This window comes from Ciona robusta, chromosome 9, assembly GCF_009617815.1.
Source record: "Ciona robusta chromosome 9, ASM961781v2".
NCBI lineage: Eukaryota > Metazoa > Chordata > Ascidiacea > Phlebobranchia > Cionidae > Ciona > Ciona robusta.
Window position 1 is genome coordinate 4428592 of NC_143243.1, and position 19529 is coordinate 4448120.

Sequence of the window (19529 nt, forward strand, 5' to 3'; positions counted from 1 at the left end):
GGCAGCACTGTAAACTCACAAGATGGTGATGACGTCATCAGTTAAGACAAAACGTTTCTGACGAACGCAAGTAAACAAAGGTTACAGCTTTACGGACTTTACTCTGTGCTAAAAATCTTACTGGGTTACACTGTTGTGAGTAGTTTAGTTTCTTATTAGATAGTATCAGTACTTAAGTTTAAATTGTGTTTGAATTTGTAAGAAAGTATTTCAAACTGTGTCTTGTGTGCTCGTTTTATTAAGACCTAAATTAAGTTGAAATATTTTGATTATTTTAATAACCAATCTAACGTATCTGCAATTTTTTTTTCGACCTTATAAGTTCATTTTTATGTTGTACTTTCATAAATCATGATACAATTTTGAATCTTCCCTCAATGAACTAAATTATAGTCTAATATGTTTGGTCCAGTCTGCAAAGTATGGCAGTTCCTGACGAGATCTCGCGCGTGCAAGACGGTTATTTTTCGCGTTCGCGCGTGCTATTATTTAAAATCTGCGTGCAAAGCATGTACATTTTCAAGCCACGTTAGGAAATCTTACTTAATTTAATACGTATTTTTTTCTTTGTTTAATTAATTGGCGTGCGTAGCACAAATTGAGGCGCGCATAACCGAAAGTCTGTAAAAAAATCGCACGTGCACCTGCCATACTCTGCAGTCTGGTGTTTGGTTAACAGATATAGACGTGAACAGTTTAGTACTTCGTGTTCATAAGATAACTCGTATCTGTCGCAAACCTGGGCATGGAAGGTGATATTTTAACTACACTGAAGATTTTAATCATTGGAGATTCTGGTGTTGGAAAATCCAGGTTTTTAATTAATGTGTTATATAGGCTAATGTGTTATCTGGGTATGTTTGGGTTACTGCTTTATAGGCAACAGTTTCTAGATACAGGTGCTGTTTCATATTGTTACAATAATACCGTTTTAATTTTTTAGTGTTTAAATATGAATTGTGTGCTTAAATGTTTAAACAAAAATGACTGAAACAAAAATTCTTCTATTAGGCCCCAGGCAGAACCAAATATTTATTACATAGCAAAAAAATGCATATTTCATACCTGATGATGGAAGGGGCAGTATGATAAAAATGCATATTTTTTACCAGAAGAGTTATATACTTATGTATAAAGCATAAGATGTTCCAATCTAAATACTTAAACAAAGTAGAATAATGATATGTTTTTATCTGTAATAAATGTGATAACTGGTGGCAAGTTACCCCAATTTTTAAAACAGAGGTTACAAAAACGCAGCTAGCACTCTGATTTAATAATGTTTTCTACTTTTAGCTTGCTGTTGCGGTTTACTGACGACCGGTTTGATCCAGATCAATCTGCCACCATTGGTGTTGATTTCAAAGTCAAATCTTTAACTGTAGAAGGGAATACAGTAAAACTTGCGATATGGGACACCGCTGGTCAGGAAAGGTTCAGAACTCTAACTCCTAGTTATTACAGGGGGGCACAAGGAGTCATATTTGGTACGAAACCATTTTTGTACCTATTGTTGCATTATGAATATTATGTAACACATTTTGTGGCAGTTTATTTTTTAATATGATTTGAGTTATGATTGAGTAAGATATTTAAATAAAATGCAATCATTTTGTTGTTCATATTTTAGTATATGATTGCACAAGAAAAGATTCATTTTCACACCTATCCACGTGGCTTACTGAAGTTGAAACGTATTCTACAAAACCAAACATTGTGAAAATGTTGGTAGGAAACAAAATAGACAAGGTATTTAAAAACATTTATTTTAGTTTAAGTAGATATTTTTAGTTTAAGTAGATACCTAACTATAATACATTGATATTTGATACGTACTTACACATTTTACTATAAATCGCAGCCATGTGTCACGTTTTTTAAATTAAAAAAGAAAATCTGTGTTAACATTGTTTATGCAGTTACACTCATAGTCGTCAAAGAATGTAATATACTTTGGCTCTGCTTGTTTGTTTTGACATTTAATGGCAGGTTAAAAATTTGTTCCCACTTAAAACTGGGTCTTATTATAACATGATGTTACTGTCACCCCTAACTCTACGTTTGCGAGTCTGATGCCCTGGACACTTCATTACTATTAAGCTAATGTTGCAGGAGAATCGTGTTGTTACCAGAGAGGAAGGTTTGAAATTTGCCCGTAAGCATAGCATGTTGTTTATTGAAGCAAGCGCTAAAACCAGGGATGGTGTTGAATGTGCCTTTGAAGAACTTGTCGAAAAAATTATCCAAACTCCTGGTCTGTGGGAAAATGATGGCACATCAAATCGTGGAACCAAATTATCTATGGATACCTCGCAAGGGGGCGGCTGTGGGTGTTAGAGATCATATTTTATTTATTAATTGCCATGATGGATGCGGAAGATGCACTTCCGAGCTTGTTTTTACCAGATATCAGACAGGAGTGTTTCTTATGTAAAATCCTTGCACGATCAAACATCTACAACCACATGTGTATTGACCATATTCATAGGCACCAAACCTGGGGTGGCAGGGTACGCAGGTCTTTCCTGAAATTTTATGCACTGCAATAATCAGTAAACTTAAAATCAATAAGTTAGATTTGTTTTATACACAATGTGCATGTAATAAATACCAACTACCCGCCCAAACCCCCCCTTGTATTTTAAAATTTTTGGATGCATTTGTTTATATCTATATTACATTTGCCTTATCACTGCTTTGCCCTGTAAGTCATTTGAAGCTGTTTAAAACATTTGGTTGTGGTGCTAGTAGTTTTACAACACAGCCTAAGGTTAATTTAAAGGTACTTTTACTAATGTACATTACATAATACATACCATGCCGGATAAATGTTTTTTGGCATGTGCTAATTTTGCTTATATTGTTTTTGTTGGATTTTTGGTTCTGTGTTTGGTAGAAATGTGTAAATAGTGCTGTACAGAAATAGTTTGTTGAATAACTGATTTCAAATTCTGACTTCCTGCAATTTGAGCGTTGTGCAATATGACTGATAGTAATTAAGTATTGAAATGTATTATCACTATCAGTGATGTATTATCACTATCAGTGACATTTTTATCTTTCTGGAAAAAATCTAAATATTATTGTAAGACAAGTTATGGAATCTTATTATAGGCGTATGGGTGGACCAAATGTGTCAAGACTAAATTTCTGCTATGAATAAATTGCACTTCGCATACTGTCTATTTCAAGTCCAGTGGTATGTTTAGTGTAAGAACGGCTCTACATTGTAATATGAAAATAAACTTTTTTCCCAGTGTTTTATTGTAACAATTCAGCACACCAGTATCATATTTGAAATCTGCACAATTTTACCAAACATAAGTCAACCAAACTTGTTTTCTTGTCATAAATTTGTCTTAAACAGTGCAGTGGCTTTTGGTGTGCAAATCACAGGTTACTATTGTTAGAACTTTTTGGAAACATATTTTTAAATCGTAAAACAAAAGGGCTGCAACTGTACAAAAAAATTGTGAACTGTATATATGGCCAAAACAAATAAGAAACAAGCATAAATACTCTATATACGCGCCACAAATATTTAGCTACTACTTTAATTAAGATATTGACGGCAGCAAAAGGTATGGAACAGGAGGCAAGTTAATACGTCTACATTCCAAGGAGATAAATACTGGGGTCCTCCACTCCTGCCTTGATCTTGCGGAGGAAAGTGACCGCCTCTCTTCCATCTATCAGTCTGTGGTCATAGGTGAGAGCGATGTACATCATAGGGCGGATCTTTACCTCACCGTTGATTGCTACCGGTCTATCAAGTATGGCGTGCATGCCAAGAATGGCTGACTGCGGTGGGTTAATAATAGGGGTGCCGAACATTGAACCAAAAACTCCACCATTACTAATTGTAAAAGTGCCACCATCCATGTCTTCTACAGTAAGCTTGTTCTCTCTAGCCTTCTGTGCAAGACTGGTCATCTCTTGCTCTATTTCAAGGAAATTCATATTTTCGCAATTTCTCAACACAGGAACAACAAGTCCTTTTTCGGTGGAAACTGCGATGCTAATATCGACATAATCTCTGTAAATGATCTCATTTGAAGCATCATCAATCACTGCATTCACCACTGGCTGGTCCTAAAACAGGATTAAAATTAATTAAACATATATAAATACATACTATATATACTTTGTATGTATACAAAAGTCACTATTTAAAATCATTAAACTTAGGTAATTATACCAACTAATAAATATTAGTGTCTTACCGTTAGACCATATGCAGAAGCTTTAATGAAAGCTGACATGAAGCTCAATTTCACGCCATGTTTCTTTAAGAAAGCATCTTTGTGCTTATTTCTCAGGGCCATGATGTTAGTCATGTCAACCTCATTGAAAGTAGTGAGCATGGCTGCTGTGTTTTGGGAATCCTTGAGTCGCTGTGAGATCCGTTGCCGCATTCTGTTCATCTTCACTCGGTGCTCAGATCGCGATCCTGTAACTGAAACCGGAGCAATTGATGGGGTAATTTTGACATCAGAAACTTTCTTGGAAGCCATTGGAGCAGAGGGCACGGGTGGTGGGGGTGGAAGGGTGTCGGGAATTGGAGTTGAAACTGGAGCTGGTTCTGTTGGGGAGGATGGTGCAGCTGCTGCTGGGGCTTCTTCCTTGGCAGGCTGTGGAGCAGCAGATGCTCCATCACTATTGATCTTAAAAAGCGGTGTTCCAGGGGTGACAGTAGCACCCTCTTCAACTAGGAGTTCTTCAATAACCCCAGATGAAGGTGCAGGAATAGGGATTGTAGTTTTGTCTGTTTCTATCTCAGCCACCATCTCGTCAATTTCAACTGAATCACCAACTGCTTTTTCCCAAACAATATCACCCGAAGTAATAGATTCAGCAAATGGAGGACAATTGACTGTCACAGCATCAAATTTTGTTGCAGTAATGTGAAACAAGCGTTGTTGCCTTGTCAGTTGAGGTTTGACGTCTTTTGCACGCCATGTCTCTAATTGAGTATAAGATTTAAGTTGTTGGGTTGTGTGTACTTTTGAGGCAGCTGGAATAGATAACTTTCGTGCACTGTATCTTAGTTGTGAGAGTAATTTAGATGTTCCTCTTATGTACAATGACATCTTCAAACATAAACAGATTTTCTAAAAACTTTAATTAAACTACTGCTGTGTGACAGAAACGCGGGCAAATTTCACCTAAATGAAGCACATATTAATAACTGTATTATTGACGGGATACAAATACAGTTATTTTGGTAGGTCTATTTATCTTTTCCATTTATTCATCTATATTATTTTAAGGAAACTCCTCAACACAAATATCAATTAGGCATCTTAGCATATATTATACAACTATACTAAGCACGAATTAAAAACAAAAAAATAAAAAGAAGATAAAATTTGATAAAATTCCTAAAGTATTTGTTCTATCATATAAACACAAACAAAGTTATCGCGTACAATACGCAAATGCGCAATGACCTCTGCTCTGTGCGGTTCATTCTCTTTTCGACTGCGACATCAAACGTAATACCAGATTAGATACTCTGGTCATACTGTAGGACATCACGTGATTGAAAGTATATAGTCGGAATCAGGAATGTGGTATGTATAAAATACGGTTAAAACATAAAATATTAAAGGCATTTGTAGTAAAATTCTAAACAAAAAATGGTTGTAGAGAAAAGAATGTTTTTAAGAATATTCTTACTAAGTTTTGCAATTTTATTTCTGGAGCGAATAAAACTTACAATACATGTTTTAGGTAAAAATGTCATTTATATGTACGCAATAGCGGAGAATTTAAAAAAGTTTTGTATTTTATTTTGTTTTGAAAGAAAAATAAAGTAATCTACCGCCACCACTTATCTCTATGTTTCTATAGAAACAGGGTCGCGTTCTAAACTTCTTAAGAGATGCGATTATTAGAGATATGGATAACTAAATAAATTTACGTGAAACTTCATTGTATAGTTTATAAGTGCTGTAAAATGGTCTGAAGAACCCAGTATTGCTGTATAACTTAATTGCTTATTGGTTAAACCACATTAAAATATCAAAACAATTCCGGGCCGAATCGTAACAAACTTTCGTCAAAATGTACGATCGAGCCCCCAGACCAACCGCTAACTACCTAGTGGGGAGCACCAGAGTTAATGTGGGACCAGGAACGTATGATCTGACAACTCCAAGGTACAATTTCATCATTAATTAAGGTTTTACCTTGTAGCTTTTATAATAAAACATACATATATAGTAGGCCAAGTAGGATGAAGGAAGATGGGACACCTTTCCAACATTCCAAGAATTATAAACCGTACCCTCAAGATTTCTATAGACTGCTGTTAATTGTTTAAAACACGATTAGCAGGATACTTGTATAATATATGCTAAAGGTGTCCTATCTTTCCCCAGCCAACTATATTAAATAAAATACAGGTTTTTAAGTTTTATCTTGATCTTAAGTGTCTGTGCTCGCTATGAGTGTAACAGCATTTTAACTCAACCAAAAATTTTGTAAAAATAATTCAAGCATAACACTTATGCTAGTTTTCCATTTACAGTAGTCAGTGGCTGAAATCTGAATGTCAACCAAAAATTTTGTAAAAATAATTCAAGCATAACACTTATGCTAGTTTTCCATTTACAGTAGTCAGTGGGTGAAATCTGATGGCTATGCCCCATTCCAATCCATGTCAGGCCGTGAAACAATATTTCACATCGGTGATTCGGTGATGGCTGCCCCAGGACCTGGAGCATATGACCCTTTGTGAGTTGTTGTATTGGTTTATTTTAGGTTTAGCAGCGGCGGTTTTATTTGTCAGTCATACTGAAGTAATTTTTACCTGCAGCGTGATTTAACCAGTGTCGTTTCGCTGGTAATTTCTTTCTCTTCATTGTATTAATTTACCTGATCTTTGTTGCTGTTTTCAAACAAATAAATAAAAACAATTAAGTTATATATGTTGTATTCTTGACTGTACTATTCTTTTTTTTCAAGACTGAACAGTTTGTATATTTTGTGTAGGATATTTTTTCACTATTAAATCTGTTCGGAATTTCTTGTAACATTTTTTTCCTTAGATTACACTAATTTATTAAGGTTTATAAGGCAATATTGATTATAAACGACTTGTACATTTATTTTGTGATTTTATACACACACATATATATATATCTTATATTTTGGCCAAACTGGTGCCACCCTGCATTCATAAATTAGTTAACCCTAAGTTTGTTTCAATTCCTATTACAGGTTTCCTCAAGAAAGACCAATAGGTGGCCGACCATTGGCAAACAAAGCAAACCGGTTTTCTGAATCGCCCAACACAAGTCATATCACCCCAGGACCTGGTAGATACAATCTGTCAAAGAAAAGTGATTGGTTGAAGTCAAAATCTGCCCCTGTTATGCCTGTTACTATAGCAGCGCCGGTATGTGTAGATTTAGTTAAAAAATTCTAGTCTATTACAGAACACTGTCTGCTTAAATCCTAGTCTGTATTGCGTAGTCTGTATTGGTTTCCAATCTATATTACTTAAACACACAGTAAAGGTTTAACTGTTAACTTACATAGTGAGAGCGAAGTACAGGCATATAACGGATGCAATACATAGTTTTTAACAATTGTTGTTTTATTGTGTCTCCTGCGCCACTGTACATGCATGTAAAAACTGTGGTGTTAACACTAAAAAAATATACTTTTTTTGTAAACACTTACGAAACTTTGATAAAAACACTAACAGCAGGTGGAAAAACCTGGCAAAGCAATTGTGACAAGCAGAGTAAGGTATCTTCGTAAACCTGATGCTCCTTCTATACCAAGTCCTGGTCAAGCTTATGGGTATGAAGAAACTGATGATGGATCACTTAGAAAGCAGGTAAGTATCTTATTATTAAAATAAACCCATATTGTATATGAGTGAGGTTGTTAAGAAGCTCTGATTTATGCCAGATTTGGTTTATTAACCCAAAATAAACTTAAGTTTTTATAAATTTATTTTTTGATTTGATTTTTTTAGATTTTTTGTGTGGAAAAACCCATTGAGAAGACTGTTTAAATTTGTGTCGCTGGTTTTATTCCAATTAATTAGGTGAGCTTTAACACAGTTAAGCAATAGTTATACAACATAATTTGGATTTACCATATGATAAAAACCTAGAAGTCTACAAAACACAACAAAGTAAGCAATGGTTAGAATAAAAGGTCAGATAAGAGACGATAAATGACGTAGGAAAAGGCGCAGCGATATAGAAATATAATAGTATAATAACACCACAGGGTGTAACCTTTTTTATTACATAAAACTAGTTAAGTCTTTATTAAACTTCTGCCTATGCTTTACATGATATTTTTAGGTAGATAAATAATTATTAAACATACAGGCTCCTCCAAATAAAGATGCTTCAATGGGTCCCGCTTATTATAAGTAAGTTTATATGAATGAAGGATGTAACATATTTTATTCTCATGTGGCATTGCAGGAACAGCTGTTTTAACGCAGGTGTTCTCTTTACACATCTCGTGCACACTTACGACTGTTACCACATATGTAATTTTGTGGTAATTACGATTTGTGGCTAAATGTAATGAATGAATGTAACTTACTTTATCCTCACATGGCTGGAAAACGACAGTTTTTAAACACAGGTGTTCTGTTTCATACACCACGTGCCAGCTTACGAGTTACCAAGTGTGTTACTTTGAGGCTGATTTTTTTGGAAATTTTTTATGTGCGGCTAACAATTAACCCATTAGAGACTACTGGGTTGGAGACTGAAAAATTGCCATTAAGTGTCTTGCCTAAGGATACGTAGGCCATCAATGGTAGCAGCGACGAGCCTTGACCCAATTACCCCTGGGTTACAGGCAGATATGCTAAGCACTGTGTAACAGTTCCAGACTCGGGCAGTAAATAACACTTATAAAATGAAGCTTGAATTAAATACTCGTTTCTATTCACATAGACCAACCTCAGACCTAACAGCCACCACTGCTAAATACAAAGGTGTTCACTTTGGAACACTGAGAGCTGACAGAATGAAGTTTGGTGGAAAAGGTGGCCCAGGACCTGGTGATTATGATCCGTTTAAAGAGAAACCCCAAACAGATGTGGCTGCACTTATAAATCCTGATGGGAAAGTTTTTGAGTCAAGACTTCCAAGGTAATATAACAACGGAAATATTTTTAATGTCCTTTTGTAACCCCAAATAAATGTTTCTAACTCTATAATAAAAATAGTAAATCATAAAAAAACAGTTCTGTTTCTGATACTTCTGCTGTTCTTAAGTGTTTTTTTATGACTGAAGTAAAAGTGTCAAAAAAAACTGCTGAACCCATAATAGACCTACAGTATAAATTATTAAAATTGACTCATATTCAGTTGTATTTGATTAAAATTTAAATTGCAGGTATCATGAGATTGTTGTGCAAGAAGAAGAAAAAAAGGCAGTTCCAGGGCCTGGGAAATATGACATTAATGGCCAGTTTGCTAAGAAACCAGCCCCTGTTAATGTAGAAGGGTTGGAAGTGGAACATCCGCCATTTATGTCACAAGCAAGGAGGTAGGGTGTGAAAAACAATAGGGTTTAAAAACTATGGGGTTAGGAAAACTTTGCGATTGAAAAACCTTTCATTTCCATAAAGTTTACATTTTTAGCAGAAGAACTGTGTGTATAAAAAAAAATATTTTCTGATTAGCAAAACTTTTTTTGCGGTTAAAAACCTTTTATTGCATAAAGTTTACATTAATAGCAGACTATTTACCTATTAAAAATATTTTCAGATGGTAGATTTTACTCTTAAAAAAGTCATTTTACATTTAAAAAAGTGGATTTTATCTTTAGAAAAATGATTTGTTTGTGCAAACTTACGCATGTTACTGTTAGGATGTTAGTGTACCTACGCTTAACATAAGTTCCCTATTTGTTCCTTTCAGGTTTAGTGATTTAAAAGGTATCACTCCGGCACCGGGGGCTTACAATGATCCCAGGAATGCATTGGAAGCTTTAAAGAAGATAACTGGAATGAAGAGAAGTCCATTCGGCCAAACTTCTGTTCGTTTTCAACCTAACATGAGCAAAGCAAAGTTTATACCAGGTGATTCATGTTATGAAAATACATTGTGTACTGCAGAGGTAGGGAATCTATGGCACGAGAACCAAATGTGGCTCTTTCCAGTAAATGTGGCTCTTTCCAGCCTGTAACCCAGAGGTTATGGGTTGAAGGCTCGACAATGCTACCATTGTGGGCGTATGTGTCCTTGGGCAAGACACTTAACGGCAATTGCTCCAACCCACTGGTCACTAATGGGTTGTCTAAATTATCAGCCATAAATAAAAAAAAAAAAAATAATAATCACCCACAAAGTAACATACATTGTAACTCGTAAGCTGGCACGAGGTGTTAAACCCGTGTGATACCGACTGTCGTTTTCCGGCCACGCAAGGATAAAATATGATTCATTCATAATTAAATTTTTCTGTAATTTCCCATATTGTAACAATTTATTTTTTAACAAACTAAGCAGTAAATTGATAATAATTTAACATCAATGGTTCGTTTGTCTGTTAGATGTAGCTACCACGCTTATTTTCTCTTAAACAAAAGTAAATTTTTACCTGTTTAAAGTGTTTTAACAGCTGTTGTTTTGTTGCTATATTCTGTCTTTTCGTTAAAAATATTTTTACATCATTGCTACTGTAATCGAAGAGACAAATAAAATTATTATTATTATAAATTTAGATGCCTACATTTATCCAAAATTGTTGGTTTTGCTTAAACAGGTGTGTTGTATTTCTCAGGAGATCTGTGTTTTAAAACTCTTTACTCTAACCTAGTTATAGTTTAAATGTGTTATACCTAAAATATATTATTAATACCCAACGTATTTGTTAAAGGACCTGGACACTACAATATATTCAACATTGGAATGGCACAAGAAAGTCTTAAGAAAGCGTATCTTGAGAGCACAAGGCATGGACCCTTCGGAACCACATCAGCTCGTATTATGCCAATAATACAAAAACATGAAGTAGCTCTACCTGGTCCTTCCCATTACCAGGTGTGTAAACAAATGATAAAGCAAAAAGAAAATGGTCATTTCACCATTGCTTGTAGTGATAATAAAAACTCTATTTTAAAATTATGTGTTCCAAATTAAATTAGCTACGGCATTTATCTTTAAGCAAAACAAATTATGTCTGATGATTTTAAAATGGAGTTTTTATTAGCACTACAAGCAATGTTGGAATGACCATTTTTAAATTTTCATTAATAGAAATGAAATTTCAGAATCTACGTTCATCACTTTTTTAAAATAGAGCATATGCTGCAAAAACAGTTGCTGTTATAATATTTAAGACAACCATTCTGTTACTTCTACTATCAGGCATAATCTAAAATGTTTTTTTGGGGTTACTGGTGTATAAAATATAGGGTGAAAATTAACATTGCTATAGTAAGGTGGGGGAAGATGGGACACCTTTTCATTCTGTTTTCTCGTTCCATTCGGTAGAAAACAAAAAAATCATTTAAACAATCATAAAACCTTATCCTCACGACTTCTATAGACCGTTGTTCAATATTAAAAACTTGATCAGTATACTTGGATAATATGTGCTAAAGGTGTCCCATCTTTCCACATTCTACTATATGGAAGATTTTACAAAAATACTATTTTAAGATAACTGTATAAATAAAAAACACATTACATTAACAGCCAAAGCGTTCTGAGGAGCGTTACAAGAAACAAGTAACGTCAACATTTGCTTCACTCACAGACCGTCTATCATCACCTGCACCCCAGGTTTCTATAATTATACTCTTTTTGAAAACTGAAGACTTTTATCTGGGCAATGATAGGACACATGTCCGGCGCCGTAGCACAGTTGGTAGTTGGTTCAAGGCTCTTCGCTGCTACCATTGTAGGTGTATGTTTCAATGGGCAAGACACCTAACGGCAATTGCTCCAACCAAGTTTTCACTATTGGGTTGTCCAAAGTATCAGCCACACATAAAAAAATCTCCCTCAAAAATAATCACCAACAAAATAACAAATTTGATAACTCGTAAGCTGGCACAAGGTGTATGAACATCCGTGTTATATAACTGTCGTTTTCTGGCCACGCGAAGATAAAGTAAGTTGCTTTCATTCAATTATACATCCACAATGTAGCAGGGCCAAAAATCCTACCTGGTATTTTTTGTTATCATACAAGCACTCTTTTGTTACGTCGTGTTTTCAAAAATTTCATCATATATTGCATGCAACAGTCACACCTTTTCTCCATACAGTGTTTTAAAGACTGTAATTTTGGTGTTGATTTCTTTCTTTTTTTTTCTTAAATAATATGTTCTTGGCTATCGTTTTCGAAGAAATAAATAGCAAATTATGTTACGTTCATAATATTTTTTATTTTTACTTTTTAATTAAACACTTTTTTAACCTACAAAATTAACAGACTTTACAGGACAATCCACCACCTGGATCGTACGAGGTTGCCAATTCGTTCAAGAAGTCGCAAGATAGACGTGGGAATGCTGATCCAAGAACCAAAGAAGGTTTGAGACGAAACAGGGCTTTCCTTTCCGCATCTACAAGGTTTGCCCCACCGCGGGATGTGGTTTTAAAGCAGCCGGAGAAAGACACACCTGGACCAGGTACACCACACCAAACATTTACATTTTTAGCTCGCAATTGGTTGTCATATAGTAGGGTGGGGGAAAATGGGACACCTTTTCGTTCTATTTTGTCATCCTATTTGATGGTAAACAAAGAATATTCAAGGAAATATGAAACGGTATACTTAGATCGTTGGTAATTGTTTAAAACACGAACAGAATATTTGGTTATAATGTGCTAAAAATGACCCATATTCCTCCGCAGTACTATACATTACAAAAAAATGCAACAAAAATATAAAATAGTTATGCACAAAGTTGCAACTAGTAATCGGACACGAGGTATTTTTAAAAACCCATTTAAAAAAAAACATGTTAATTCGACTGTCTTTTCCCAACCAGGCAAGAATAAACAAGTTATATTTATTTATTTATAAAATCAATCATTTGTATAAAAACAGGAACATATAACCAAGAACTCCCACAAGGTAATCCAAAGCTAGCTGTAATGGTTACGAAGGATCATCGTTTTAAACAGGTGCGTGGCAGTTGTTACATATCCTTCCTTGTGCATTGGTTGCTTGATTTAATATTGCACAGGCACGCTTTTTAAGTGACGTTTTTTCACATCTTTTTATGTTACCCCATAGTCATGGGCGTCGCCAAGGGGGGGCCTGAGGGGCCATGCCCCCCCCCAAATTTTGAGTTTTACAGTAATGTTATTGGTGAAAAAATAAAATTAAAGTGTTAAACGTGCTAAACAGTGATGTTCAAATGGGGGATCTCGATCCGGTTCCGGATCTTTTTTCTAATTAAAAGAAAAAGAAAGAAAACATTTAAGCATGTTTTTAAATTTCTTACACATGCTAAATGATAAGGTGTCAATCCCTATTATGACGCAAATAATCGCCGTGTGAAATGCTATTATGTCGTAATTAGTTGCCAGGTCAAACAATCGCTATTATGATGGGTGAATTCACGTGTGAATCCATACTATTTCGTAATAAACAGTCTACCTGCTAGCTAAGAAAAACAAATCTCAAATTTTGTGACAAAAATGGCTGGTGGTAGGCAACGAATGGAGTTTTAAATGTAGTTGTAGATCGTTGTGTTTTCATGCGGCGTAATTGTGAAAAATAAATGCCATTCACAGTACGCCTTCCCGTGTTTTGTGTTGTAATTAGGTGGTTTTTCAAACCCAAAATACAACCGTAAAACATTTGGCCCCACCAAAATTTTAGGCTGGCTACGCCCTTGCCCATAGTACGTTTTATATGCCTGGCTTTAATACAGATATGTGCCTGCCTTAATCCAGAAGTAATGGGTTCAAGGCTCTTCGTTGGTACCATTGTGGGTCCTTGGGCAACACACTTAACGGCAATAGCTCCAACCCAGTGGTCATTGATGGGTTGTCTAAATTATCAGCCACACATAAAAAAAAATCCGTATCCAAAAACATTCACCCATAAAGTAACATAGTCAGTGACTCGTAAGCTGGCACGAGGTGTATTAAACAGAACACCCGTGTTATAACGACTGTCGTTTTCCGTCCACACGAGGATAAAGTAACTTACATTCATTCGTTCAAACCCCGTACTACCCTACTTATTTTTACCTTCTATTTTTTACAGGTTAAACAGGATGAGGTACCAGGCCCGGGAGCTTACGAGCTTAGCCCTCTCATGGCCAATACTTTACTAAAAGGCACGTTCAATGCTACCTTGCACAACCCGGTCGCACCTAATGCAGACGCGGGTCGAACTACCACAGCAAAGCAAGCATTTCTACTTGGAGTTTGATGACATTCTATTCACTGTGTCTCGTTTATTGAGTGTCTTACTTTATCTAAGCTATATTATGCGGTCAACGTTTTTTTTCCTATATTAGTACAAGTTATTTGTTCAATCACATTTGTTTTCTTGCGTTCATTTAGGATGCGTGTATCTGTCATTATATCGATCTCGTAGCTCAGCAGTTAACGCGCTTGCCGATAGTCTGGGGTTGGTGTCCCGAATGAAGCTAAAAAACTCCGAAAATTAAACCGTTTATAAAAGGAATAGGTACGAATATGTATACTCCAGTAAGTAGGTAAGTGTATACTAAGTATATATTCCTATTAAAAATTAAACGCGGTTTATAAGTTATCGGTTAACCGGCAGTGAATTTGATTTATATACAGTGGGGTGGGGGAAGATGGGACACCTTTTACCCCTATTTTCTCGTCTCATTTAGTGGTAAACAAAAAACATTTAAAGAATTATAAAACCATATTTTCACGACTTCCCTAGACCGTTGGTAATTGTTTAAAACGTGATCCGGATATTTAGATATTATGTGCTAAAGGTGTCCCATCTTCCCCCACCCTACTATATATTACGAAACTCTGTGACTCGAATTCTTCGAGAGACATTTGTTACTTACGTATTTCTTGTAGACAGTCGTCGTAGAGACGACGACTTTGCGTTTGGCGCCCTGGTCTTCGCCTTGGAAGAATTTACTTCGGGCTTATGGGTCGCCATTGTTTTATACTAAGTTATATACTAAGTATATATTCCTATTAAAAATTAAACGCGGTTTATAAGTTATCGGTTAACCGGCAGTGAATTTGATTTATATACAGTGGGGTGGGGTAAGATAAGACACCTTTTCGTTCTATTTTCTCGTCTTATATAGTATATAGTTGTAAACATAAAAAATTCAAAAAACTATAAAACCTTAACGACTCCCATAGATCGTTGGTAATTGTTTAAAATACGGTCAGGATAATTGGATATTATATGCTAAAGGTGTCCCGTCTTCTCCCACCTTACTTATGGTGAAACTGAACCATTTTGATGTTAAGACATACTTGTTCAGAATATTTTATTTAATACTTTGAATATACGGTATTAAAGCATGCAGGTAGACTATATATGTGGATTGTGGTGTTAGGTTACAGTCGGGCCAATTACCTTATTTCAGTGCTATGGGTTAAAACGTGTTAGGTATAGTTATGAACTTGACAACAACAGGAGTATAGATAGCATTAAAAATTTGATTTTTATATGTACATTATTATACGGTATTTAATACATCACATTTTTACACAAACTACAGAATAATTGCGGTTTATGGTAAGGTGGGGTAGGATGGGACATGTTTTTATTCTCTTTTAGCGTCCCATTTGGTAGTAAACAACAAAGAATATCTACAGAATTATGTATCCGTAGACCGACTCGAAAAGAGCATAGTTAATTGTTAAAACCACGATACGAAAATATGGATTTTTTAGGTGCTCACCTATGTAATGTATATAAAAGGTGGGTTGTGCAAACACCTAATATTGTTTCTCTTTTAAAGTGGACGGAATTTCATTTCAGTGAATCGAAGTCCAACGGCGATAGAGTTATTGTGCCATGTCATTGCGTCAGCAGTAACAACACATGGGCGATATTGACCGTTAAGGTTGGCCCGGTGGCAAGTCTTGTACCACCAACCACTATGGTACACGCTCGAGCAACTTTGACTATGCAGCAAGTCATTATCACGATCCTTAGTCGAGAAAAGCATGCCGTTGTGATATGATAGGGAATCATCGAACCCTATAGAAAACATCAATTTAAAAAAAAATGTTAATGGCTTAGGTATTCTTACTTTATACCTGGACATGCACTAAACTCTGCAATCTGCAATCGAAAATTCTCGGATAGGTTCATTACTTTAAATGTCCTGGAAAGACGGAATTTAAAATTAAACGATCAGCAATACGTTTAGTTACAGCAGTCTTAATTACTTCTACATACCCATACTTCGCGTACAAGGTCTTATTTTGACAATCCTTCAGTTCAATCCTTAACTCATACGAACCCTGTCTTGTAAGCGAATGTAATTTGTCCAATCCTAAAATATAACATTAAAATATATTAAAAAAACGACATCTGTATAAACCAAATACCCATCCAAAATTCTGCACTCTTATTGCCGAATCCCCGCCTGTATTCGTCCCATGTAAGGTCGAAATCTTGTTTACCGTTTATTCGTCGCTGGAAAACCTACAAGGCATGAATGTAACTTACTTTATCCAGGCGTGGCCGGAGAACGACAGTCTTTTTAACACGGGTGTTCTGTTTCATACACCTCGTGCCAGCTTACGAGTTACCATGTATGTTAATTGGTGGGCCATTATCTTTGGGGGGATTTTTTCATTTTTTTTGTGTATTATGGCAGATAATTTGAATAACCCATTAGTGACCACTGGTTTGGGCAATTGCCGTTAAATGTCTTGCCCAAGGACACATGCGCCCACAATGATAGCAGCGACGAGCCTTGAACCCATCTGGGTTATAGGCAGCCACGCTAACCACTTTGCCACGGCGCCGGGTGAGAAAATAATGTCAGCCACCGAATTATCAAGGTTGGAAAACAAACCGTCCATCCACCACCGTCAGTTGTCATATCGCAGTAAACTTCAATTATATTCCCATTCTCATTTATTTCGTAGATTCCATTGTTAATGTTCCCAACCATAAAAAGTTGTTTGCAGTTGTCCAATGGCCAATTGTACGTCTCTGTTTGAAAACAGAATAAAAATAGTTTAAAACGTTTTACCTGCTAACATTTTGGGCGTGTGTGTGCTTAAAATCAGTTACCCAAATCCTATGTTGCATTACCGTCTGTCTAAGACTCTAAGTTGTAGGCCATACATTATAAAAAAAAGAAAAAAAATCTACAAAAATCATCCACGAAGTAGCATAGTAGTGGAGAAAGATGGGACACCTTTTCTCTCTCTTTTCTTGTCCCATTTGATAGGAAACATAGAACGTTCAAAGATTTATAAAACCGTATCGTCCTTACGAGACCCATATACCGTTGTTATTTGTTTAAAACACGATCAGAATATTTGGATATTATGTACTATAAAAGGTGTCCCGTCTCCCCCCCCCCTACTATATGTTTTAACTTATAAGCGGGCACGAGATATATAAAACAAAACATGTAACTTAATTGTGCTCGCGTTGTGGGGCAACAACAGTCGTTAAACACCGGTGTTTTGTTTGTAAGGGTCTTACTTACTAGATTCCCAATCGACAGTGATAGACATTTCATCCCATCCCGATTTCTGGTCTGTGCGTTCAAGTTCAACCAATACACTGTACCGCTGTATATCTACAACAGTGACGTTGAAGGTGTGTGGGAAGGTGACATTAGTTGGACGAGCTGTGGCGTTGACATAAACAGGAGTTGCATCTAAACAGATCTTGTACGGAACGTTCATTTTCTTCTTTGAATTTTTGGAGAAGTACATTTTCTGGAGGCTTCCTCGGTTGAACTGAATTAGCTCTGAAGACAGAGAACATCAATAGTTACACATAATAAATATATATACCTTTATTCTAAGTAGCGCTGACGTATAGTTTAGAGTGGGAGACGATGGGACACCTTTTCATTCTATGTTCTCGTCCCATTTCGTAGTAAGCAAAGAACATTTAAAGAATTATAAAACCGTATCCTGAAGACTACCATAGACCATTGTTAATTGTTTAAAACACGATCAGGATATTTAGATATTATGTGCTAAAGGTGTCCCATCTTCCCCCACCCTACTATATATATATCCGTCGCCGTGGCAAAGTGGTTGGCCCAACTGCCTCTAATTTACAGGTTATAAAGTTTGAATTTTTGTTTGAATTGTTAGTTAAACATTATAAAAAGTAAAACCCCCTACCGGCTTAAACGATCCGATAAAAACCCTACATACGTGGTGACTTGTAAGCATGCATGAAACTGAACACCCACGTTATAACGACTGTCATTGCACCGCCACGCGAGTATAAATAAATTAGATTAATACTTTGTATTTAAACCAATACTTACGGAGCGTTGGTGTAACCAGCATTAAAACTATTGTTAGCAAAATAGATCTCATCTTAATTTGTGTAATTAAACGTCGACCTATTATATTGGACGTAACGGAGTCGAATGTAAAGTTTCCGATAGCTGTGCACAGTTTTCCTATTAAATATGTATCTCTTCATAAAGCAACGTGATAATTATGTTTAGCATTCATTAAATACACAGCTTTCATTGCATTGTTATCAACAACTAGTGCCTTAACTATTTTTGCCACCCTTACTAAACGTACTGTGGTGCTATTATGCATGCTGCTTCTACTTAAAGCAATGTATTTTATATCCACATGTTGCGCCACGAGCTATTTTCTCTAATGACGCGAGTATATTTTCCAATAGTTTAACGGGAATACATATAGTCAGACCTACGTGTTTAACAAAAGGTGTTAGCTGGCATCTCTACAAAGGATTTTCATATCCCTCCAATACTCAAAACTAGTCAGGATGTCCCCACTACTGTTTTTTCTATCTCACCGATATGTAATTCGTAATATTTCAGGACATGACGTAAGCCATACGAGGGTAACGTAGTTATAACACGGATGTTCTATTTAATATAGCCTACCTCGGGTCACGCTTGTGTTTTGCGCATACAAATAGTTTACATTACTACAGCATAGCAATTGCGCCAATTGTATTACCTGTAATAAATGACTAAAGTGTCGCAATAATAAACCCCTTCTAAATCCCGTTTTTAACGATTTTCCAAATAGTAAACAAAAACCTATCATTCACTTTTCAACTTTCAGATATGTTCAAGCTTTCCTTCAATTGATCTTTCAAGCTTTCCTTCTCTAATATAAGGACGTATCTGTAATAAACCGTGATTCACTTTTTACCGGATTGCAGATTACGTGTTGTGTTATTGGGGCCGCAAAATGGCGGCCAACTTGTTCTACTTGGCTTTTCTATGACTTTGCGCGACACCGACCCTCCGCCCATGGGCTTTAAGCAAGCGAAATATTTATTCATAGTAGTTCAATAATTCTTTATTAAAAATATGATTTATTGTTCTCTCCATTTTGCTCCTTTCCCTAGTCGTATGCTAA

General features: G+C 35.8%; 4 protein-coding genes across 6 annotated transcripts; 2 read left to right on the forward strand and 2 right to left on the reverse strand.

The window, feature by feature from the left end:
* Positions 1–26: 26 nt before the first annotated feature.
* Positions 27–3259, forward strand: LOC149731156 (ras-related protein Rab-18-like). Its single transcript, XM_089884765.1, has 5 exons — positions 27–135; positions 680–813; positions 1297–1487; positions 1631–1749; positions 2113–3259. The coding sequence occupies exons 2-5, from the start codon at positions 746–748 to the stop codon at positions 2335–2337; spliced, it is 603 nt and encodes a 200-aa protein (XP_089740891.1). The 5' UTR covers positions 27–135; positions 680–745; the 3' UTR covers positions 2338–3259.
* A 279-nt stretch (positions 3260–3538) lies between these two features.
* Positions 3539–5329, reverse strand: LOC149731157 (dihydrolipoyllysine-residue succinyltransferase component of 2-oxoglutarate dehydrogenase complex, mitochondrial-like). The gene is made up of 2 exons (XM_089884752.1): positions 4224–5329; positions 3539–4092 (listed from the first exon to the last, which is right to left on the reverse strand). The coding sequence occupies exons 1-2, from the start codon at positions 5088–5090 to the stop codon at positions 3610–3612; spliced, it is 1350 nt and encodes a 449-aa protein (XP_089740878.1). The 5' UTR covers positions 5091–5329; the 3' UTR covers positions 3539–3609.
* A 520-nt stretch (positions 5330–5849) lies between these two features.
* LOC149731158 (sperm-tail PG-rich repeat-containing protein 2-like) lies at positions 5850–14497 on the forward strand. Of its 2 annotated transcripts, none has more exons than XM_089884748.1 (13): positions 5850–6161; positions 6619–6738; positions 7225–7402; positions 7718–7849; positions 8355–8398; positions 8937–9134; positions 9382–9534; positions 9909–10069; positions 10870–11033; positions 11691–11777; positions 12433–12631; positions 13054–13130; positions 14224–14497. In XM_089884748.1, exons 1-13 carry the CDS (start codon positions 6067–6069, stop codon positions 14389–14391), a joined length of 1776 nt encoding a protein of 591 aa, XP_089740874.1. In that variant the 5' UTR covers positions 5850–6066; the 3' UTR covers positions 14392–14497. The 2 variants fall into 2 exon arrangements, with proteins under 2 accessions (XP_089740874.1, XP_089740873.1); XM_089884747.1 differs by having other exon boundaries at positions 5851–6161; positions 7715–7849.
* Positions 14498–14619: 122 nt separating this feature from the next.
* On the reverse strand, positions 14620–19393 carry LOC149731159 (fibrinogen C domain-containing protein 1-like). 2 transcript variants are annotated; one of them, XM_089884759.1, is made up of 7 exons: positions 19216–19393; positions 17645–17911; positions 17000–17139; positions 16527–16623; positions 16375–16471; positions 16233–16300; positions 14620–16173 (listed from the first exon to the last, which is right to left on the reverse strand). In XM_089884759.1, the coding sequence occupies exons 2-7, from the start codon at positions 17874–17876 to the stop codon at positions 15926–15928; spliced, it is 882 nt and encodes a 293-aa protein (XP_089740885.1). In that variant the 5' UTR covers positions 17877–17911; positions 19216–19393; the 3' UTR covers positions 14620–15925. The 2 variants fall into 2 exon arrangements, with proteins under 2 accessions (XP_089740885.1, XP_089740884.1); XM_089884758.1 differs by lacking the exon at positions 19216–19393 and adding an exon at positions 18446–19192.
* Between the last annotated feature and the right edge of the window lie 136 nt (positions 19394–19529).

Excerpts from the sequence above, each read along its gene's own strand:
- LOC149731156 (XM_089884765.1), top strand. The coding sequence starts at position 746 with ATGGAAGGTGATATTTTAACTACACTGAAGATTTTAATCATTGGAGAT. Across the intron at positions 1,488-1,630 it reads GGCACAAGGAGTCATATTTG|TATATGATTGCACAAGAAAA; the intron begins GTACGAAACCAT and ends TTCATATTTTAG. Across the intron at positions 1,750-2,112 it reads TAGGAAACAAAATAGACAAG|GAGAATCGTGTTGTTACCAG; the intron begins GTATTTAAAAAC and ends CTAATGTTGCAG.
- LOC149731157 (XM_089884752.1), bottom strand. The coding sequence starts at position 5,090 with ATGTCATTGTACATAAGAGGAACATCTAAATTACTCTCACAACTAAGA. Across the intron at positions 4,093-4,223 it reads CTTCTGCATATGGTCTAACG|GACCAGCCAGTGGTGAATGC; the intron begins GTAAGACACTAA and ends ATCCTGTTTTAG.
- LOC149731158 (XM_089884747.1), top strand. The coding sequence starts at position 6,067 with ATGTACGATCGAGCCCCCAGACCAACCGCTAACTACCTAGTGGGGAGC. Across the intron at positions 10,070-10,869 it reads CAAAGCAAAGTTTATACCAG|GACCTGGACACTACAATATA; the intron begins GTGATTCATGTT and ends TATTTGTTAAAG. Across the intron at positions 12,632-13,053 it reads GAAAGACACACCTGGACCAG|GAACATATAACCAAGAACTC; the intron begins GTACACCACACC and ends GTATAAAAACAG.
- LOC149731159 (XM_089884758.1), bottom strand. The coding sequence starts at position 18,497 with ATGAGATCTATTTTGCTAACAATAGTTTTAATGCTGGTTACACCAACG. Across the intron at positions 16,301-16,374 it reads ACCTTGTACGCGAAGTATGG|GACATTTAAAGTAATGAACC; the intron begins GTATGTAGAAGT and ends CCGTCTTTCCAG. Across the intron at positions 16,174-16,232 it reads AGAGTTTAGTGCATGTCCAG|GGTTCGATGATTCCCTATCA; the intron begins GTATAAAGTAAG and ends TGTTTTCTATAG.